The sequence below is a fragment of the Jaculus jaculus genome, chromosome 1, assembly GCF_020740685.1.
Source record: "Jaculus jaculus isolate mJacJac1 chromosome 1, mJacJac1.mat.Y.cur, whole genome shotgun sequence".
Classification (NCBI taxonomy): Eukaryota; Metazoa; Chordata; class Mammalia; order Rodentia; family Dipodidae; genus Jaculus; species Jaculus jaculus.
The window spans coordinates 186,066,516-186,090,650 of NC_059102.1; the positions used below are offsets into that span (position 1 = coordinate 186,066,516).

Here is a 24,135-nt window from a genome sequence, read left to right on the forward strand (position 1 = left end):
AGGAAGATCAAGAGTTCAAGGTCACTATCAGCTATAACTACGTTAAGGCCAACTGGGACTAACAGGGCCATGTCTCAAAAAGCAACCAAACAAAAAATACCTACTTAGAGCTCGTGTGGTTGTTTAAACCTTTAATCCTAACACTGGGAAAGCTGAGATAGGATGATCACCATGACTTTGAGGCCAGTCTGGTTTACAGAGTGAGTTCCAGTTCAGCCTGGACTACAGTGAGACCCTGCCTCAAAACCATTAACATTCTAACATTAGTTCAGCTCATAGAGGATAGGACAGTCCATCAGATATCAACTAGTAATATTATATATCCTTATCCCTTTAGAACTCTGAGGGCAGGAAATAATGACTCAAAAGTAAACAAGCCACTGTTCTTTCCCGACTCTACACTGACTGATTTATAATAAAATAATAATAACTATACTAGTAATAATTAATCTCCTCCTAAAGTTGAAGATTTTACTTTAGTGTACACTATTATGCATATAACACATGAGGCCTCCTCCACTTTATATAAACCACAAAGAGGAATCTTTTATTAAGAACATACTTTGTATGAGTATATAATGTGTTGGTACCATCTTTTTCCTCCTCTCTGCCCCCATTTCACTGGGGGTCCCCCTCAGTGGAGTTGCTGGTATTCCTCATGAGGTTGAGGGTTATGTGTTGTGGGAGCAGCAGTCGGTAATTTGGGAGAGGCAGTGACTCTGGGCATGACTTCCCAACCTATGATTCTTACACTTTTTCTGCCCCCTCTTCTACAAAGTTCCCTGAGCCTTGGTGGGTGTACTTTAAATCTCCTTCAGTGATGAGATCTTAGAAGCTCTGGATCTCTACTTTGGCAGGTGTTGAGTATCCTCAGCTTCTACCTCCTACACCCTGGCCCTGATTATCAGGAGCAGCATGGAAGCAGCACTCTTACTCATCTCCCCATTCCTCTGTGGATTCAGCTGTGGCTTGGCTGAAATATGAGGGGTAGTTTATCTCCTTGGGTCTCGCTACCTTCTGGAAAAAAAAAAAAAAAAAAAAGAATAGAGCCTCCAAGGGAGAGGGAAGTCAGCATAGGTTAAACTAGATAAGTGTTGAAATTTATGCAGATTTTGACCCTCTTTTAGCCAAAGACTAGTGAAAACTTGACACTGGAGAGCATAATCTTTGTCTCCATAGAATTCTGACCTGGTTCTCAGTTCCAGATATGGGTTCCTTTCCACTGAGCAGATCTCTTAGCCAGTCAGAAAGCCATTGGTTACCCACCAAGGCTGTGTGCTACCATTGCACTGGGGTGTACTTCTTGTCAGGCTGGTTGCTTCTGAGTAGCTTAGACCCCTGCTTGCTCGCTGTCTGGGTCCTGGCTCTCTTCCAGATTCCAACTAGGTCTCTCTGTGTTCTGTACTGGAAATATATCGAGTGCTTTGACAGAAGCATGTTATGTTTGGGGACTGCATAGGTCTCTCCAGTCTCTCTTTCTCTGTCTCCCTCCCTCTTTTTCTCTCTGCGGTGTCACTCTCAAATAAATAAATACAAATAAACAAAAAAAAATACAAGTAATTCTCGGAAGAGTCATAGTCCATGGGTCTTTTATACTGAGGTACAGAAGAATTATAGTTGATTCTTAGAAACCCTATGGTATTTAAGTCTAAGTGTGTTCTCTTTTCGTCTTTTCAGAATTTTGCCTCAGGACATTATAAGAAAGCACTGCTTGCTCTCTGTGCAGGTGATATGGAAGATTACTGACATGAATGAGAACAGGAAGTTGAAGGACCATGCACTCCTCTTTGGAGACTCCTCAAAATATAAACTTCCTGTCAAATTCATGCTGTTGGCACTGACAAAATCTATAAAATTAGATTTTCCCTTCTATCTTTAGAACTACTCTGAGGAAAAAAAAATCTACTATTAAAAATATATAATCCTGGATTTCTACCTATTATTCAATCAGTAATTAAGTTGTATATAATGAAATAACAAGAACATTGGAATAGATTTTATTTAAATGTGAACTATCAATATCCTATATAAAGTTAGAGTAAATATTGGATATTTAAGAATAGACTTCTGAATTCACTTTAAAGAATTCAATTTACTGCTATGGCATATGATATGGTATCATTCTAATCTGCATTTGATCTCCATTTTAAAAGTTCATAATTGAGGGTGGGGTGGCTCAGTTGTGAATCACTTGCCACCTAAGTGTGAGGACCTGAGTTATATCTCCAGACCCCATGTGAATGCATGGCATGGTGGCCTATGCCTGGAATCCCAATTTGAGGGAAGCAGAAACAGGCAGATCTCAGAGAAAGATAGCTTGGTAGACCTGCTGAGTTGGCCAGATGCCAGTTCAGTGACAGACCCTGTCTCAATTAAAAAAATGATGGAAAGCTACTGAGGAACACTCCAGAGGTCAACATGTACCTCCATGTGCATCCACACTGATAAGTAAGCACCCACACACATATGAGCATGCATACAGTGTGCGCATCACATGTACATACACATGCAACAAAAAAGTAATCAACATTTCAAGCCTCGAATAATCAGAATTGTAGACATTCACTCTATATCTCTTGCCAATAAAATTCTTACAAAAGAACAATGTTGGGATTCCTGTACAGAATTTAAAAACAATGCCTCTTCACTATAATATCTTTCTGTAGCTTTTTCAAAAATTATCAAATGAGTTTCTTTAGCTAACATGTTTAATTTCTTTGGCACATCATGCTGCTATTCAATAAAAATGGGGTTGGAGGGATTGCTTAGTGGTTAAGGTGTTTGCCTGCAAAGTCAAAGGGGCCAGGTTCAATTCCCCAGGACCCACATAAGCCAGATGCACAAGGTGGCACATGCATCTAGCAGTGGCTAGAGACCCTGGCGCACCCATTCTCTCTGTCTGTCTGTCTATCTCTCTCTCTCTCTGGCTCTCTCAAATGAATAAATCAATAAACTTTAAAAAATAAAAATAAATGAATCTAAATTTGGGCTTACGAAGATTCTTCATTCAAAAATACCAGTTCTGGACTGGAGAGATAGTTCAGTGACTAATTCACTTTTCTGTGAAGCCTAAGGATCCAGTTTCAGTTCCTCAAGTACTCACATAAGCCAGGTGCACAAGATGGTGCATGTGTCTGGAGTTCATTTGCAGTGGCTAGAGTTCCTGGCACACCTACTCTCTCTTTCTATCTGCCTTTTTTTCTCTCTCATAAATAAATAAATAATTTTTAAGAATTCCAATGCTAACTCTTTTAATTTTCATATATAAAAATTGTTAATTAAAAAGCATATCACACACAATCACATCTGAATAACTGCAATATAGAGAGAATCTTAATTTATATTATAAACACTCGCAACAAGCAGAATAGGGCCATTACAGATGGGGACAAGGGCCTAATGCAATAGTAAGATGTTGCTGTTGTGATAGAAAGAATACTGTAATCATGAGATCTGCAGGGATCTAAAAGATTAGCCAAAACAGGGATTTTCTTTCAGAAGTAAGGCTGGGTAAATAAGGCTACCAAGAATCCCATGTGGGAGAGTAGGGTGCAATGTATACTTTGGCTAGAGAGTTGACCCAGGAATTTATTGGTAGATATCCCGGGTCACAAATGATCTGTGATAAGGCAGTTATTCTAAGATGGTGTATCTGAGAATGCCAGGGAGATGTCAGGAGTAGAACATGGGTGTCGGATGAGGATGCTGATCAAAGCATAACCTTAGGATCCACCAACCCTAGGAAGCTGTAAGGATGGAAGGAGTCAGCTTGAAGTTGTCAAGTGGAGTGAACTCATGTCCAGATGATCATGGTGCTGAGAAGACTGTTCAGGTAGTTTTATGATGTAATGAAGAGGAATGTAGAATGGATATCAGGCATTATCTCAGGAAAAGAAGAGTAATATTCAAGCTTTATCTAAGTCACATGAACAAGAATACTTCTTGCAAAGATGCAGAAGGTTGAGGGAATTCTTGTCCATCTCTATTTTCCAGGTACATAGTACCTAAATATAATACTTTTAATCTCTTCTTGCTTTTGAGAAGGGTTTTGGAGAATGCCTCATTAGTTGTTTGAATGTTAATGCCACATTACCATTTTCATCAGTGCATAATGGGCTGAGCAAATTCTATTTTAAAAATGTGTTTACATTGTTATCATTATAATTTATTTTTAATCCTATCTAATTGGTTAGGTAATGTCCAGATACAGGAAAGCTTATCGTACCTGATAGAATAAATAGTAAGAATTAGGATTTGATGAAGTTAAAAGTATTTTCCATATTGAACTTAAAGAATAAAACAGAGGGCTGGAGAGATGGTTTAGTGGTTGAGCCTTTGCCTGTGAAGCCTAAGGACCCTGGTTTGAGGCTCGATTCCCCAGGACCATGTTAGCCAGATGCACAAGGGGGCGCACGTGTCTGGAGTTCGTTTGCAGTGGCTGGAAACCCTGGCGTGCCCATTCTCTTTCTCTCTCTCTCTCTCTCTCTCTCTCTCTATATATATATATATATATATATATATATATGATATATATATATATATATCATATATATGTAGAGAGAGATATAATATATATATATGATATAATATATATATGATATAATATAATGATATATATATATATCATTCTCAAATAAATAAATAAAAAGAACAATAAATAAATAAATAAATAAATAAAGGCATGTGTCACCACACCCGGTGCTGCTTCAGTTTTTTAAGAGAATAAAAAAGAACAACATCTAATTTAATAGCAATTTTTATGCTCTCAGCCTCATGTAAAGGAAATAAGAAACAATCGCTGAGTTACTGGTTGCTCCAAAAATTTAAAAAAAAAAAACAAACAGTGAAATCAAGTAAAAACTGCTGGGAAATGATCCTGACGTTAGAACCCCATATTTTCTTACTGTTGGTTTACATAAAAGTTGACTAGTAAAGAGGTGAACTATTTGCCTTAAAAAGTACAACTTTTAGGGCTGGAATGCTAGCTGATCAGTTAAGGCATTGGTGCACAAACCCAAAGGACTCAGTTCGATTCCCTAGTATAGAAGTAAAGCCAGATGCATAAGGTGGCACAGTATCTGCAGTTTGTTTACAGTGACTAGAGGTCCTGGTGGGCCCATTCTCATTCTCTCTCTCTCACACACACACACACAGATGAATAAAATCATCTTTAAAAGTTATTTTTTAAATACAGCTTTTAGTCTTCCTTATATTAATACATTTATATTAACAGTCAAATATTTGATATACATTAAAACTAGGGCCAAATATGAGCAGTATATGAGGAATTGGAGATAAGGCAGCAGCAAGGTCTCATCCATTAGCTGAAATATCCAGTCTTCACTGAACTGGGGAGACTCAATGGCTAAAGGTGCTTACTTACAAAACCTACTTCCTGGGTTCAATTCCTTAGTACCCATGGAAAGCCAGATGCAGAGTCACATGCATCTGGAGTTGATTTACAGTGAAAACTGTCCCTGTGCTTTCATTCACACCCTGTCTCTCTTGCACACACAGACACACACAAACGCGCATAGACAGTTAAGTAAAAATCATTTTTCAGGGATGAAGAGATGGCTTAGTGGTTAAGCACTTGCCTGTGAAGCCTAAGGACCCCGGTTGGAGGCTTGATTCCCCAGAACCCACAAAGGGGCGTACACATCTGGAGTTCATTTGCTGTGGCTGGAGGCCCTGGCATATCCATTCTCTCCCTCTCTTTCTCTCTCTGTCTCTGCCTCTTTCGCTCTGTGACTTGCTCTCAAATAGATATATGAACAAAAACTAATTTTTCAAAATTATTTTATTTAGTTATTGTACATAGAGAAACAAACAGAAGACACAGAGAGAGATAATGGGCATGCCAGATCACTTGCCATAGTAAATAAACTCCAGACACATGCACCACTTTGAGGTTCTGGGTTCTGGGGAACTGAACCCCCATCTTTAGGTTTGAATGCAAGCACCTTAACCACTAAGCAATCTCCCCAGCCCAAGCTTCCAAAAACAAAAATACTGGTCAAGGTGTGGTTCTGGCCATCATGGACTCATCTTTTGTTTCCAGTCCCTCCTGCAAGATGGAGATGGTCTCACAAGTTTTCAGAACTATGTGAAGTTATCAGGTTTTAGCCATTTCTTCCTCTGAGCATAAGACTCAGGGAAATTCCAATTCCTTGAGCACCATTGTTTCTATAGTCTGATATCCAAAGGAAATGGCACAAGCATCTTCAGATTATCTTCACTCCTAACAGGACTGGTTACAGGTGGCAATCTTGAAGACAGCTCTCTCTATATTCCAAGCATAGCGTGCCTTGGTGCCTGAATCCAGGAGAACAGATCTTGTCTATAACAAAGAATGGGTTGGTTTATTCTGATCTGTGTGGAAGCTTCTAGAATCCCAGAGGCAAGGGATTTGACTGCCTTCACCTGAGTTGAACTCATGGAAGAAAACAATAGTCATTCTCAAAAGAAATGGAAAGAAACTACTTGCATCAGCATTTTTTTTCCAGCATAGAGATCTTTCCCCTCATTAACTGAATTTATTTCATTATTGTAGATATTTGTAGTTAGTATGAGTAGGATTTTTAAAATTTCTCCTCTTGATAGCTTGTATTAGCAGAGAGAAATGCTACTGATATTTAAATGAATTTATTTTAAGTGACCCAACCTAATTAAACATATTTAGGTAATACTGTGTGACAAATCAATATATGTATACACTGTGTCATAATCAGATCAAGATACTTGGCATATCTATCATCTTAGATATTTCTCATGTTTTGTGTTGAAAACATTCAAAGTCCCATTTGCTATATACCAAGATATAAATATACAATTAAGGGCTGGAGAGATGGCTTAGCGGTTAAGCACTTGCCTCTGAAGCCTAAGGACCCCGGTTCGAGGCTCGGTTCCCCAGGTCCCACGTTAGCCAGATGCACAAGGGTGCACACGCGTCTGGAGTTCATTTGCAGTGGCTGGAAGCCCTGGTGCACCCATCCTCTCTCTCTCCCTCTATCTGTCTTTCTCCCTGTGTCTGTCACTCTCAAATAAATAAATAAAAAAATGAACAAAAAATATTTTAAAAAAATAAATAAATAAATATACAATTAATTGTTGCCAACTATATTTATATTTATTTTTTAACTCTATTTCTTTTAAGTCAATGCTTTTAGCTACACACACATGTTAGAGCACATGGCATTTTATACTAGGTTTATTTCACTTAATATACCATACTGTACTTCTTTTCATGTTGTGAATTACAACATCATATTATTGGTGACTGCAATAACATCCCATTGTCCATATACAGAATCTTTTCTCATCACTCTTCGTTCAATGAACATGTAGTCTTATTCAGTATATGGCTTACTGTGAACAGTGCTACAGTAAACATGCACATGCAGATGTCTTAATCTTGTTTGGTTCTTTTCCTTTGGACACATAACCAGTATTGGAATTGTTGGAGAATATAGTACCAGTTTTTTCAAGAACATCCATACTTTTCTTCACAATGGCTATCATAATTTACCTTCTCACCAACATTGTTGAGAGTTCCCCATTCCCTGCAACCTCTCTGGTATTTAAGAATTTTTTTCTTCATGGAGTCACTGTAACTATAGTGAGATGATATCTAATTTGTTTCCTTAATTATAGTGGATATTGAGTATTATTTGTATATTTATTGGTCATTTGTGTATCTTTTTCATTTTTATTTATTTATGAAAGAGAGAGAGGAAACTGGCACAGCAGGGCCTCCAACCACTGCGACAAACTCCAGACACATGTGCTACCTTCTGTGTCTGGCTTACATGGGTTCTGGGGAATTGAACATGGGTCCTTAGGCTTATCAGGAAAGCACATTAACCATTAAGTCATCTCTCCAGCCTTTGTGCATCTTTTTTAAGAAATGTCTTCTGGGCTGCAGAGATGGCTTAGCAGTTAAGGTGCTTGCCTACAAAGCCTAGGGATCCAGGTTTTATTCCCAACATCCCATGCAAGCCAGATACACATGGAAGTACATGCATCTGGAGTTCATTTTCAGTGGGTAGAGGCCCTGGCATGCCCATTCTCTACTTCTCTCCCTCTCTCTCATTCTCTCTCTCTCTCTCCTTCTCTCTCTTAAATAAAAATAAAATATTAAAAAATGTCTTAAGTTCTTTTGCACATTTTAAAAGGCTTGTTTGGGAGGCATAGGTAGTGTTGTTTTTGTTTGTTTGTTTGTTTTTAGTTCCTGGCCTATCCTAGATGTTAATATTTATCCAGATGAATAGTTAAATATGTTTTCCCCAATTCTGCTCATTGCTTCCTTTACAAAACATTTTTTTTTTAATTTGACACAATCTCATTTGTCAATGTTAGGTGGTGTTGCCTTGCTTTTCAGAATGGGGGGAAATCACATCAACAACAGTCTTTCCTTAGACCAATGCAGAAGTTTGCTATGCTTCCTGTTCCATTCATTCAAGGAGACACTGGGTGGGCAGGGATGGGGAACCACTCTGCACTATGAACTCACTTTGTCCAATGTAGAAACCATTTGTGTCTGCAGTACTTTTCCCCCATCATCAGGGAAGCTCATCATGATTAAAGAAATTCATTTATTTTGGTGTCTGCTTGTGGTTTCTCTTTTCTGGAGGGGTCAAGTGATCATCATAGGCTCCATTTGGAACTCTGGGATTTTTCAGATTTTTGCCACTTGAGTAGATTTTTTGGAGGTTTTTGGTGTCACAGACTTAAAGCCAGATAATTCCATCTCTGCTCTTTGCTTATGCCTTACTCTTAAACTTTCTCCACAGAACTAGCTATTTGTTATTCTTTAAGTTTGAGAATTAAAAAGAAAGCCTCCCATTGGATTCACCACAAGGAAGCTAGTTATAATTCTGCTTTTTTAATGTGGCACAGACATGTAGGAAAAAATTATCTTCATGTCTCAATCAAATTAGTAAAGACAAGTGATAAGTGGTAATTGATGTGACAATACATTTTATATTATATAAAATTTCACTGAGTCAAGACTAAGAAGTCACAGAAATCATCATATTTTTCTAAATGTTATGGTGTTCACCATTGTTATAGTGTTTACATTCAATAATGAAAATTAGCTTTGCCTGAAGAAGCAGATTCCTAACATGCTATATGAATTGATAGATAATTTCTTGGTATTAGAGTACTATTCTACCTTCAAGAAAAAAATGAACCATATCTGCATCACTAAGCTAATATTGTCTACTTATAATGAGATAAACAGGAGGGTTATTCAATAAGATACCTGAGTGGTAGAAAAAAGTTATTTCTTTGGCTTTGAAGCCAAATGGTGTATGTTCCTGGCTAGGCTCTCACATCAACTAGCAATGTGATAAAGGCTAAAGCTAAGTTTATGAAAATGATTATATAAAAATAATTATATTTATACATATATATAGTAGATAGATGTGCGCAGATATATTATTAGATACATAGATTTCACAAAAATAATGTTTCATCATTTCAACCATCTATCTATCTTTAACATAAGAAAATCATCAGTTATGTGTTTTCTTTTAAAGCAGCACAAAATTGATATCAAAAGACTCATGTGTGATTTTACAAAGTAGCTTTTTATTAGAATATACTGTTGCAATAATCATATGCATAAGCAGTACAATATATATATATATATGTGTGTATATATATATATATATATATATATATATATATATATATATATATAGGGGTATAATATATTTTACCTTAAGGATACCACAATCATTTTTCCAGCTTCATTTTGTTTTTACAAATCTTAACTATGAGGGAAAAATATTTTAGAAATTTACAATATATTTGTTTAGGTAACACAGAGGAAAAATAATTCCGGCAGTCCTATATAAAATCCTTGCATTTTCTCAGTCAGTCCTCAATAAATCAGAAACAAAAATATTCCTCCTCAGAGATAAAAAACAAGCAGCCAAGATCCTGATCCATTCAATAATTTGTCCAGGGGTACTCATGACAGAATACAATAGGTTTGACGACAACTCTTTGACTCCAAAGTGCGTGCTCCTCCCCACTTTGTCAGGTGTGGTTTCCTGACAAGGAGCTCTTGAATGCATGGCAATACTCTGGGTGCTCTGAGTAGTCTTCATTTTCAGACTTTACTGAGCTTTTCCAAATAAGTTTCACTCAACTGTTCAAATGCTAAGACTACATTGTCCTCTTCATTTTCACACAGTTCACGCAAGGAAACACTGCAAAGGGAAATGTACATATGTATCACTCATTTTAGAAGTGTCAAGTATTATAAAAAGGGATTTCCCATACAGGATGAAATGGGACTAGAAAAATGTAAGCAATGTTGGTATAAGACAAATATATTTTAAAATCTTATACAAAGAAAAAGTGAGAAAGAAGAGATGAGCCAAGTTGTGCCAGGCAGTTTCTTTGTCACCAACAGTGCATGAAAATCCATCAAATTTCATGTAACTTGATCCCTCCTCTCTTGGATAGAACAACACAAATTCTACATATACACATATATATCCTATGAAGTCATTTTAATGTTTTTCTGCTAATGTGTAATGGCATATACGAAATCCCATGGACAGCTACACATGAGGAAAAGAAATTATTCCTTTATTTTCTTAGATATGTGACTATTTAAGAAAAATAAGATGTGGTTAGCAGAATGATGTTCCCTCAAGGATATCCTCATCTAATGGCCCAGAAACCAATGATCATGTAAGGTTACATGGCAAAGAGAAATTACAATAATGAGTAAATGCTAATTAGTTGACTTAAGGTGAGGAAATTATTATAGAGTAGCTAGTTAAGACTAATGTAACTCTAAACTATAAGAGAGAGGCAAGAAAGAGTTGATGTCAGAGTAATACAATGTGAGCAACTGGTAAATAAAGAGGCTTAATTCCCTCAACCAGCCATTAATTGTTCTGAGCCAAGAATGTGGCCAACCACTACACTTGGGGAAACATCATCAAGAAGTTTGTCCTCCAAAGTTTCCAGGTATCTAATTGCCTCCAGTAAAACACATTTTGTACTTTTGACCTCCAGAATGGTAAGATGATCAATTTTTATTGTTACGTAACCATTAAGTTTGTGACAATTTGTTTTGGTATTATTAACAAACTATTGCAGCCTGTTGAAGGATAAAAATCATCAAAAGTCTTAACCACCAGTGAACTGTGCAAGCTACATAGCTGGCCAGCCAGCCAAGATATGCCCACTGATATAATAGTGGCAGGTCTGTTATGAGGGTAACCAACTGCTCCCCAATTCAATCGGAGGCCATTTTCATGGTAAAGAATGCATGCTCACAATGAAAACATAGTCAAAACCCAATGGCTAAGAGGGGTACAAACACCAGGGGAGATGATACTGCTTTCATTTGGCTACATGAATATATTGTGCCCACCAAACTGCCCTCTAATTACTTATGTCTGTTCATTCACGCTAGTTCTACTCGCATTTTTGTTAGAGAAGTCTCTCTTTTCAGATGGTGATAGCTGCAGGGAAGACTCAAAACTCATCAAAGTGCTGAGAAGATGTGGAGTGTTCAGCACTTAATAAGCCGTCTTTATCACACCCTCCAGTTGATCAAAGACTATAGTAGAAAATGTGAGAGAAAGAATGTAAGAGCCAAATGTTGGGGAAAAATGATTTTGAATGTTATTTTCAAGACATAAAGTGCTATTTTATGATTTCGCAATGGCTGTCATTATCTACACAAGACCTGCATAATTTGGGCCATCCAACAGATTGTCAACATGATGAATAAAGGACACAAAACATCAATATAGAAGGTGGCATAGTTGGAAAAAGTGGGAGTTCAATGGAAGAGGATGGGGAAAGTAGTACAAATGAGGGTGCTAGTAGGGAATTGTGTTAGATTTTTAATAAAATTTTTTTAATAAAAACATACTGTGGTGGTTTGATTCAGGTGTCCCCCATAAACTTAGGTGTTCTGAATGCTAGGTTCCCAGCTGATAGAGATTTGGGAATTAGTGCCTCCTGGAGGGAGTGTATTGTTGGGGGCGGGCTTATGGGTATTAAAGCCAGTTTCCCCTTGCCAGTGTTTGGCACACCCTCCTGTTGCTGTGGTCCATCTTATGTTGGCCAGGGGGTGATGTCCACCCTCTGCTCATGCCATCGTTTTCCCCTGCCATCGTGGAGCTTCCCCTCGAGCCTTTAAGCCAAAATAAATCTCTTTTTCCCAGATGCTGCTCTTGGTTGGGTGATTTCTAACAGCAATGCAAACCGGACTGCAACAGTACGGTGGTACCGAGGAGTGGGATTGCTGCTAGACACCTGACTATGTGGCTTCAGCCTTTTGGAGCTGATTTTCAACAGGAATGTGGAAGGATTTGAAACCTTGGCCTAAGAGATGCCTTGCAGTGCTGTAAGTACAGCTTGATGGTCTATCCCAGTCAGAGCTGAAAGACCTGAAGGCAGTAAGAACTATGTACTGTGAAGTTTGGCTTATGAGGGAAAGAAAGAGCTTTGCTTGGACTGGGCTAGCAGTTTGTGTGAGAAGCTTGCTCTCATGCCCGTGTCCTGAGAAGTTGTGCAGGGTTGCTTTGCGTAGAAATGAACTGATGTGAGCAGAGGGATATGGCACAGAAAGAAAAATCTTTGGGTAAACCCTGCCCGTTCAGCTGCAACTGAGAAATTACAACCTTTGAGACTGGGCTAGCTGACCTGCGCTGGGGCAACAAGAAGAATGTAGACTCTTTTGAAAGGGGCCTGGGTGCTCAAGGAGTGTCCTGTTCTTTAAAGTCTGCTTTAAACCCCCCTGGATTAACAAACTGGCACCCTGCCTGGTATTGTGGAGTATAAGAAATGCAGGAAAGAGGGCTATTGAGTTTGCAACACGGTCTTGTGTTTTGAAAATGGCCATGGGCAGTGTGAAGCGGGTTTGCTGGTTGCCTGCATAGAGACCCCATGGGGCCATGAGGATGAACCGTGGCTTGCAGTGGAGACCCAGTGGAGATGCTGGGACCATGATATGGCTGCCGAGGTGCTGCCGGCCCCGATGAACTTTCCCAGGACTGTGAGTAGCCTAGCTGGAGGGGCGGAATTGGAATGCCAGAGACTTGTTGCTGGTTAGATTTATCGGACTTGAAGATTTGTCACTGGCTAGAGTTGCTGGACTTGAAGTTACAGAGTTTGATGTTTGCCCTGGTTGTTTTAAATCTTGTGTTGGTTCAATGTTTCTTTGCTATGCTCAATGCCATCTAATGCAATGTGAATATTTATTCTGTGCCATTATGGGTTTTTTGAGATTATTTTTGGTATTACGGCTCAGTTAAAAGATCTTGAACTATGGGGATGTATGAACATCATTGGAATTGATAAAAACTATGGGGACTTTTAAAGTCAGACTTAATGCATTGCATTTTACATCATGTATGATTATCAGTTTATGGGGCCAGGGGCAGAATGTGGTGGTTTGATTCAGGTGTCCCCCATAAGCTTAGGTGTTCTGAATGCTAGGTTCCCAGCTGATAGAGATTTGGGAATTAGTGCCTCCTGGAGGGAGTGTATTGTTGGGGGCAGGCTTATGGGTATTAAAGCCAGTTTCCCCTTGCCAGTGTTTGGCACACCCTCCTGTTGCTGTGGTCCATCTTATGTTGGCCAGGGGGTGATGTCCACCCTCTGCTCATGCCATCGTTTTCCCCTGCCATCGTGGAGCTTCCCCTCGAGCCTGTAAGCCAAAATAAATCTCTTTTTCCCAGAAGCTGCTCTTGATTGGGTGATTTCTAACAGCAATGTGAACCGGACTGCAACACATACCAATCTTTGAAACAAAATTCTATTAACTGCCTATCTTGGGGTAAGGCTGCTTTATGAGGTCCTTAGACTTTTGACCAAATTGATCGCATTTTTACCAGATGAGTTTTCAATTGTTTCTATTTAGTTTTGTATATGAAAAAAATTCTGCAAATAGGTCTAAAAAAGAAAGAATTCCAGTACCACTAACCCTGTTTCCTGTTTGCTCTGAAGGGTGGTAATATAGAATAGAGATAATATTCCTTTCATGTTGTTAAAGTATTTCTAATTTTTATTTACTTATTTGACAGGGAGAAAAGGGAGGGGAGAGAGAAAATGGTTGCACCAGGGCCTCCAGCTGCCACATACTAACTCCAGATGCATGTGCCACCTTGTCACCTTATGCATCTGACTTACATGGGTCCTGGGGCCTGAACCTGAATGTAGGTCCATTGGCTTTGCAGGCAAGCATCTTAACCACTAACCCTCCAGCCTAATATTTCTTTAATATAAAGATTTTTCAAATGAAATGTTCCAATATTAATCTATCACACATTATGGCCCAATCATATGTAGCCTTTCTCTGTTCTCAGCTATCACTGTACAATTTTCCAGAACTCTCATCAAAGCCTCATCAACAGAAAAGGGTATGTCCCAATTTCCTAGTACAACCTGTGGTGGTTTGAATGCCAAATACACCCCATAGCCTTATGTATTTGTGGTTAAGCCTCATGCTTAAAAAATAAAAGAACCTAATGTACAAGTGACAAAAGGAGAGAATATATATAAAAAGAAACAATGCATATAGCAAAATCAAGGACTGAAAACGTACACAACCTGACACTGTATTAGCTTTTCATTATTTGAATTCTCCTTGCCTGTTCCTAGGTTTTCATTTTTTTTCCTAGTATTTTTACTGACCTACCATCAAGAATGACCAAGTCTCTGTCTACAACACTGAATTTTCTGTGTTACAGATGAATAACTGATGTATAGATGTTTCCTCTTAAATGATGTCCTCCAGATATACCATGACAGGTACAAATACTAACTCAGTTTTGTTCTCATCCTGAAATTCAGTCTTTCTTCTCTATCTCCTATGAGTCATTAACTAAAATAGAACCCTTGGCCATGTTTACGAAGTTCACAGAATTTGGCTTTAAATTCTTTCAGTTTTACCTCATAAATATTTTTTACAGTTATTCTTCTATTTGCTTAAATATATTTCCTTAATTCACATCTCCATTCAATTGCTCCTGCATTACTATCAGAGTTTGAGGCAATGTACTATATCTGAGCTGCTCAAAAATTCCAGCCCAAACTCTGTAATGTGACAAATGAGATGCTACTGTTATAAATCCTAATTCCGTTGGTGCTTTTAACACTCCAATACCTTCTCTCATCCTTATCCTAACTCCTATATTCTACATGTGACCATAATGAGCTCAAATCCTATCCCTGGATTTGACACATCTGTTTTCTGCAATTTGATGGTCCTATTTCTTCTGGTTCCTGCTTTCAGACATAGTCAATGAAATTACTTGAAAGTCCTCTGAATCCCAGAAAAGTCTGTAACTCTCCTATCTTCCATCAAAGCATTTACTGTATGTATTATGTTGGCAAGTTTGTTTCATTCACTGCATTGGAAGGTTTTTTTTTCCTATAAAATGTAAGGACAGAGTTAACGATTGCTTATACCTTAAGTACTTAAAAGTGTTTCAAGCCATTAATACTTTAGCCTTAATTGTATAAATATACAAGGGTCTCTGCTAAGCCTGACTTCTAACACAACCCCAAGGTGTCTGATGTTTTTAGCTTTCTCTGAAAATTATAACTTAGGTAGTTATGAGCCAGGTAAGAAATACTCTAGCTAGAAATGCTACAGTTGGGCAATGCCATTTCCTTCGGCCATAGTATCCCCCAAATTTTATGCTGCATATGAAATTTTCAAATGGGCAACATCTGCAGTGTTAAGTGCATGTAGTAGATTTGTAGATTTAAGATTTTTAGCCAGGTAACATTATTAGATGGCTGACAGAGCCTAAAGATGGTAGTATCTTTATAAAGTTTTATACTGCTTGAGTCCCTACTGAAATCTGTTTAAAATGAATACAGAAAGCCAATATGAGCCTGGAGAAAGTACTGGTTAAAGCAAGAGAATCAAGAGTATGCAAGTGGGTATAAACTGGTGACCTGCTAAAGTATCAGGGGGCCTCTGGTGTATCATGGATATACATGATACTTAAACTGTGGCAACTGAGAGTTGAAGTAGAGTTGGAAAGATGTCTCAGTATGCAAGCATGAGGACCTGAATTTGGATCCACAGAACCCATGTAAAATGCTGGACAGGCTTGGTGGCCTGCCTAAAATCCAAGTACTCCAGAGGCAGAGACAAGGCATTCTGAAGACAAGCTGGCTAGCTAGAGCAGCCAAATCAGTGAGATCTAGGTAGAATGTTATTAAGAGAAACACCCATCATCAACCCTTGGCCTCCACGTGCAAGTGCTCACATGGTCATGCATATGTGCATGTACCCATACATGCGAACAAACCTACACATGCAAAAGATTAAACAGAGTATTGTCTTTGTGAGTCATTGATACTTTGGAATATTGTGTCTTAATATCACACAGTTCCTGTCTGCATGGAAATTAGTTCCAAAGAGACATTGGGATGCACTGTATAATAGAACACAGGCAAGAAGTTCTATAGACCCCCTGGGAAACTGAAATGTATAGCATGTAACAAGCTCCTGAGCCCCTTCACACACCTGGCTCATAGGAAGAGCTCAACATTTTTGAATGGCAATTAAATTGTTGAAAAGTATAAATTAAGTATTTAAATATATAACATACCTGATAGATTTAATGGTAAGTCCAAAATCTTTCAACAAGTCATAGGCTTCCCCCCCATGTATCCTAAACCACAACAATAATAGAAAAAAAAATATTGGTATCAAAACATTATTTACTAATGTGACAGCTACTTTATTCATAATAATATGTCAGGTTATAAAACAAAAAGCCCTTTATGTTTCTGAAGGCTGTTAGATTGTGTGAGTACCTGAATTTGATAAGCATTGTTTGAACTTTTATGTTGTATGTATTGAATACTTGCTGTGGTATGTCTGTCTTCACATTGTGTGTTCAGCACGTCAGTCAAATTCTCCATTCTCAGGTATACCAAAGAGTGTTTTCCCCTGCTTATGCTCCTAATAATAGGCACTTTTTTTTGTAGACATTCAAGCCTTCAGCTCCTGAAACTGTTTGTGAAGGTATTCTTTACATTGATAAGACTACTTTTGAAATACTAAATTATCTCCTGTTTCTTAGACTTACTAGTTTCCAGTGGCTGAATGGTAGAAGTCACCATCAACATCAACATACTGTGGAAGTGTTAGTTTGCACAGGAGATCTTGAACACAGACCTGATGTGCAAATTACACACTCCCAATTATATACTTCCTCCTCACAGATATACATAGCATGAAATTACTACTTAGTGTTCTAAAATACCTAATAATAGATAGAGTAGTTGAATACACAACAAAATATATCTGTGAGTATTTACAAGTAAATCCTTACAGTATACCTTCATATCAAGTCAGTTGGCCTAAATAACAATATTGTGCTGATAAGTTACAAAGAAAAATAGTAGGGAATGTGTCATTGTCTCTTGTTATTAGTGAAAGAAAGAATCTAATATGATTCACATGCATAATCTAGACTTGAAAATTATAAGGAGAGAATGACTCTAAAATTTACTGAAAGAGAGAGAGAGAGACAGAAATGAATAGCCAACCAGACATACCTATTGTCCTGGACTAATCCTACCAGCGATCCATGTTTGTAGAAGTCAAGGGCATATGCATTCAGTGGCATTTTTCTCCCAAGACTATCCAGTCTCCATGGACACAGCACAGGAGCTTGGTTGAAACTGACACCAACTGTACGCAGAATGACCTAAAAAAGTAGGTGTTACTTGCTTGGAAAGAAAGCTTCTCATGTCTTACAACTTGTTATTTTCTTTCCCCTAGTGCTTTTCAAGCAAGCTTTTCATGGTGAAAGAGGCCCCTTCTACTCTCACTAAGACATGGCATCTTAGAGGATGGCTTTTCTCTACCTTTGAAAACGACTGCTTTCATAACACACACATTGAAGGTAAGTTCCACCCTCTAGCCGCTGGAATGTAGCAAGGCTGACTTGTAAACAAATGCTCACTTAACATGTTAAGAGTATTCTAGTTGGTATAGAGTACAACCCTTCTGTAAACAAATCCTTTGTGTAAAGTTGTCTTGCTTTAAAACTCCAGCAGTCCCAAGCATAAGTGTGAAGAAGGTCATGACCTTTATTATAAATATCTTTTCTGTGCATGGTGCTTCAGGGAACTGGAGCCTTGCATGCTGCAAGGGAAAATTCAACTGAATGACTCTAATGATTTCACAGTCAATTACCATATAAAATTGGGGAGAGAAAAGGAGGTAAAAGAAAATAAAACAATAAAAAGAGGAAGATTTCTGGAGAGATGGATCAGTGGTCAAAGGCACTTGCAAATCTGACAGCCCAGGTCAATTCCCCAGAACTCAGATAAAATAAGATATACAAAGTAACATATGCATCTGGAGTTTGTTTTCAGTGGCAGGAGGCTCTGGCATACCCATTCTCTCTGTCTCTCTCAAATATTTTTCAAAAAAATAAAGAAAGCAAATAGTTTTCTATTTACACTCATTTTTGCAAACTGTCCTTTAAAGGGTTAATAGGAATTTATACTACTATACAACTAGTAATTCCATAAACTGGTCCAACTTTCTAGAAAAGTTGGTAGTAGCTGGCAGAGTTCAATATTTTACTATTTCACTAATGACACAGAAAATTCACTTAACCTGGAAGATCTATACCTAAGAGAAATTTGCACATGTGTACCAGACATTTTTAGTAGTACAATTAGTCACAGCAAAAACTAAAAACAGATCAAACATTCATCAATGGGATGAAGAGAGAGCAATAAGTTATTTTATACTAACAAGTAGAAATAGAGGAAATCAAGTTTTATGTCCCAACATGGATGATTCTTAAGCCACAGCACTGAGTACAGAACAGACCCTTTCAGAAAACTATAAAGTAAACGCCTTCACTTTTGTAAAATTCAAAAAGAAACATAAAATAGTTTTGATCTTATAATATGGATTTTTTGGAAACATGAACAAAAAGTTCAGAAAATTTTAGGTAGGGAGAGTCAAGGGGGCTAAGGAAATGAAATAAAGGAGAAACATGTGGGGTCTGCAGGGCATCCTAACGCTTTTCTTCAGTCTCTCTACTTGTTATTGAAAGAGATGTAATTGTGCATGCTTAATAATCAATGATAAAAGCAAGATACATTTGGCAAGATTACAACTTATATTAGTAAACAAATTAGTATAAAGTGAGTTGGGTAGGGCAAAAGGCATGTTATGATCAAGCAATAATCTGCAGCTACCCACAGCAGATGACAGAGAACCATCCATCTTTTTCTCAAACTTCATCAGTCACAGCTGTGAGTCTGAAGCAGGCCATGGCCTGTGCTTTATATGTTTCTCCTGACTGATGGTGTTGGCGTGTCAATTAGACATAGATGTTATATTCCAACTGTGTTGGTGCCCCTCCAAAGCCCCACAGAAAAATGAGCATATTGTAGGGAAACCAACAGGGAATGGCACATTTTATAAATTTAGTTGGCTACATAATAACTACAAAGGGAAAATGTTCTTGATACAGGATCTCACTTCCTAGCCAAGGCTCGCCCAAACTTCACTATTCAGCTCAAGCTATCCTGGAACTCATAGCAACCCTCCTGCCTCAGCTTCCAGAGTACTTGGAATATAGGCATAGGCCACCATGCTTATCCTAGAAAGGAAAATAATAATGTTTAGAAATTAATATGTCTTTTTCAATATAGTGACAACAAATATCTCACATATTCAATTAGTTCTTCATAATCATCAGTACAAAATAAAGGAAACAGAAGAGACGGTTTACTGGGTAAGAGTACTTCCTGTTCAAGCATGAGGGCAGGAGAGGGCCTGAGACCTAAGACCATGTCAGTTCAATCGCCAGCAGCCATGTGAAAATGAGGGCATGCCACATGCGCTTTAACCCCAGTTCTGTGTTGGACAAAGATAGGAGGAGCGCTGGGGCTCACTGGTCACTGAGCAGTTCTGCCTCAGGAAAACTGGGAGAGTTGTAAGGAGGCCCAGTGTTCTCCTGTGACCTCTATACATGTGATAGACATGCACACACACACACACACACACACACACACACACACACACTGCATACACGAACAAGCAAAAAAGAGATAAAAAATAAACAAACCTTTCTGAAAATGACTGTTCTCCTATATCATATAAACTATCAGCCTTTATGAATTATATACCAGAATTCCATATTCTTCAAAAGCAGTGTACTGCAAGACACCTCTCAAACTTGAATTAAAGCCTTACTAAGGTTTCCTAATAAATACCACCCTTTGCTTACATGATCTGAAACTCCTGGTTTAAGCAAGTCACCATCAAAGTTCCCAGAGAGACAGACAAATGGTGAAATGGCCACTCTTCCTTCCCGGCAGCTCATCAAGTGAGACACAAGTGGGATGTCTTCACATTCTTTCCCAGAGAATTCTGAGCATGATAAATTGGGATAGATTTATTTTAAAAATCAACCACAAGGTCAAACCTCATACACTTGCTGTAGGGAAGCCATTGGACATTCTGGGGACCACCTCAATGAAGACCAAGCAGGTGCACAACACAGCCTGACATGTGACACATATGATGAATGTTAGCTATTAACTAGCATCCTGCCACAAGTGTGTGTGTGTGTGTGTGTGTGTGTGTGTGTGTGTGTGTGTGTATGCCATATGTTAGCTGTTTTCATCAATAGGAAGAGAAAAGCATGAATTTTAACCCTTGGCACTTTTCCCTGTTGAATTTGGACTTGACCTTGGAATCTTTCAAGGCAGGGTATCCCAAGCTATTACTATTAGTAGGTTTGGAAATGGCATTTGAGAAGACATACTTTCCAGCCACAGTCTTGGAAAACTTCAGCTCCTATCATCAAGCTGGGTCTACTGTGTCACCTGGTCCTGTATCACCTGCCTGTTAGCCTCAGATGTTGCACCATTACCATCTGCCCTTACCATGCTGCTTCTTGCCTTAGTGGTCCAAAGGTCTACACCAACTTGTTTCTTTCTTCCTTTGTGGGCATGGGAAAGGCAGAAACAATCCCATTGTTCTAAGACAGAGTGACCTTCCCAGAGATCCAGCTCTCAGTGATAAAATATGTTGCCTTTTCCCATCCATTGACAATGCTGGGGATCAAAGCCCACCACTAGCTACATTACCTAGGCGTCAGATAAAATATTCTTGGTCAGGACTACTTATTTCTAGATTTTCAACAACAGAACAAAATATACTTACTTATTTTTGACAAAGGGAGTTGATATTCCTGTTTCATATCAGCCAGTTTGGACACAATTTGTAGAAATGAGGCAAAGTCTTCTGTAATTTGTATGTTATATTCATGTAAGGCAGCACTGAAGTCCTCAGGGAGGTCATCAAGAAATACCTAGAAGACAAAGGCTTTTCAGAGAGAGGCTCATTGTTTATTCTGAGTGCTTGAGTTTGATCCCTCCAAAGCCCTAGGTAAAAAGTTGGACCCTTAGGCTGGGGTTATTACTCAGTGGTTAAAGGTGCTTGCTTGCAAAGCCTGCTGACCCAGGTTCAAGTCTTAGTACCCATGTAAAGCCAAATAAGTAACAAAGTACATTCCTCTAGCATATTTTTACAGTGTCAAGGGATCCTGGTAAGTCCATACTCACTCATTCTCCTCTTTCTCTCTCTTGCAAATAAATAAGTAAATACTTCTTTTTACAAGACTTATGTCTTAAATTGGGTGATAATACCTAATGTTTTTGCTGTTTTTTTTTTTTTTTGAAACATTGGACCCAAAGTAGGCTACTATCATCCCAGCATGCTGACAGTGAGATGGGGCAAGAGAACTTTTATCATTACATTATGTTGACAGTGAGCTGTGATAAGGTTGGATTCTCTCTTCCCAATATGTCGACAGTGATATGGGACAAGGTGGGCTTCTATCATCCCAATATACTGGTAGTGGGATGGAAGGCTAAGACAGGAGAATTTCTCAGAAGTTTGTTGGGAGCATTGCAAAAGAGCAGACTAAGATCCATACAGAGAAATCCTGCCTTAAGAGTGCAATAGTGGCACACAGCCATGGTGGTTAACCAACGGGAAACAAGATAGAACCATACCCAAAAAATGAGTTTGCTCTCAATTATCAAGCTCCCACCAATCTTGAACTATAAGGCCTACACCTATTACATTCTCTCTATCCTTTTTTTCTTTTTCCTTAGGAGAGTACCACCTCCTCACACCTCGCCCCAGCTGAAACCATAGAGTAACTGGGGAAATAAGCAACAGTGCTGCTTTCTTGATCAACCTGGTTTCAGCACAAGGATAAAGGAGAGAGACACAGAGAACACTCAACTCCTACTAAACCAAATATCCAGAGACACAGAGTCTCCCAAGACCTCATTACTAAAGTAGACCTAAAATGAACCCAACATGGCTTAGGGAAATTCACAGAAGAGGGGGCAGCAAGGTTGTTAGAGCCACATGTTGGGATATTACGCACAGAGACATTGTGTCTTCCCCATAACTAATGGCTACCCCCACAATGCACAACCCATGTTCCCCCATGAGGAGGGTCCCTTCAGAGGGGGAGGATAGGAAAGAGGCTAATGATGGTACCAACATGGCTGTTTACACACTATGTACATAACTAATAAAGAAAAATATGAGATGGAATCAAAAGGACCTATCCAAACATTATCCTTTGACTACCACATTCACACCACCATAAGTATGCACATCCTTCCACACACAATATGCACACACATGAACTTGGACACATACAAAACACTGAAATCTTATAGTGTAATTCTGTACTTATCTATTTATTCAATAATGCTACTCACTATTTCAGTCTGTTCCTGATGAAACTGAGATACAAATCATTTTTGTTTCTATTTGCACATATAAAAACAATCTTAAAGCTGGAAGAAGCCATTCTGCATTCAGTTCAATGGGAGACAGAGAAATCACCAAGGAAGATACTCAGCAGTGGACACTGCAAGCCTTATATTTGGCCAGCCAAGCCAAATGAGCCAATGGGTGCAATAGTGGCACATCTGTCATGGTGGAAACCAACTCCCCTCTAATTGGACTGGAGGCCTGCTCCATGGGAAGGAATACATCCCTGGTACTGAAAACCTACAACAGGAGTAGCCATGAGCCATAGGGGTGTAAAGTCTGCTGCTGTTTAGCTAAATGTATGTACTATGCTCATCAAACTGCCAAGAAAGCACTTCTCTTAAATGTTCAAACCCATATATTAATGCTACTCTCAGTTTTGGTAAAGAATCTTCTCTTTTCAGATGGCAGTGACCTTGGGATTACTCAGAAGGCACCATGGTGCTGAGAGGAAGTGACAGAGGAGTGCTCAGCACTGTAATATCCCTATTTCACCTTCCAAGGCTCAGGGTCAATTGCAGAAGGGGTTTGACTGAAAGAATGTAAGAGCCAAAGGAAGGGTAGGACTCCTTGAAACATGCTCCTCCAGACACAAAATGGCCTGGATATCCATAACTTCATAGTACCTGACACTACATACACAAGACCATCATAATAGGAGGTAAAAGATCATGACATCAAAATAAAAAAAGATTGAGAGAGGGAGGGGATATGATGGATAAGAGGAAAAGTGAGGGGTAGGAGGACATTACCATAGAGTATTGTTTACAATCATGGAAGTTGTTAATAAAAATAAATTAGTTTCAAAATAATCTTAAACCTCTTTATGACACTACTTAATCCACTACTGTGACACTTATTTAAGTCTAAAAATAGAAGCATGCCCTCAAATAGCATTGACTTAGGAGTATTTCAAAGAACCTAGGGACTGGAGAGATTGCTTAGTGGTTAAGCTGATTTCTTGTGAAGCCTAAGGACCCAGGTTTAATTCCCCAGTACCCACTTAAGCCAGATGCACCAGATGGTACATACACATGGAGTTAGTTTCCAGTGGCTAGAGGCTTGGGCAAGCCCATTCTCTCTCTCTCTCTCTCTCTCTCTCTCATAGATAGACAGATAGATAGATAGGTAGATAGATAGATAGATAGATAGATAGATAGATAGATAGATAGATAGATAGATAAACTATTAAAAGAAAAATATCTAGATAAACATGTTGGACATCAAGTAAGAAGATAAACAGTACTCCTTAAAACAGGTTTCCACTCTGTTTTCCTGTGGTTTTCTATTTT

General features: G+C 38.6%; 2 protein-coding genes across 3 annotated transcripts in view; one reads left to right on the plus strand and one right to left on the minus strand.

Annotated features, from left to right (window-relative positions):
- Positions 1-1,876, plus strand: part of Anxa10 (annexin A10) — a 74,264-nt gene extending 72,388 nt beyond the window's left edge. For both annotated transcript variants that reach the window (XM_045141503.1, XM_012948484.2), the window contains exon 12: positions 1,678-1,876. In XM_045141503.1, coding sequence (XP_044997438.1) covers positions 1,678-1,746 — 69 coding nt within the window. In that variant the 3' untranslated portion in view covers positions 1,747-1,876. The remainder of the gene's footprint in view (positions 1-1,677) is intronic.
- A 7,838-nt stretch (positions 1,877-9,714) lies between these two features.
- Ddx60 (DExD/H-box helicase 60) overlaps positions 9,715-24,135 on the minus strand; it is a 101,708-nt gene continuing 87,287 nt past the window's right edge. The window contains exons 34-38 of the mRNA XM_012948492.2: positions 21,209-21,356; positions 20,268-20,410; positions 17,566-17,717; positions 16,611-16,673; positions 9,715-10,220 (exon numbers count right to left, since the gene is read on the minus strand). Coding sequence (XP_012803946.2) covers positions 10,121-10,220; positions 16,611-16,673; positions 17,566-17,717; positions 20,268-20,410; positions 21,209-21,356 — 606 coding nt within the window. The 3' untranslated portion in view covers positions 9,715-10,120. The remainder of the gene's footprint in view (positions 10,221-16,610; positions 16,674-17,565; positions 17,718-20,267; positions 20,411-21,208; positions 21,357-24,135) is intronic.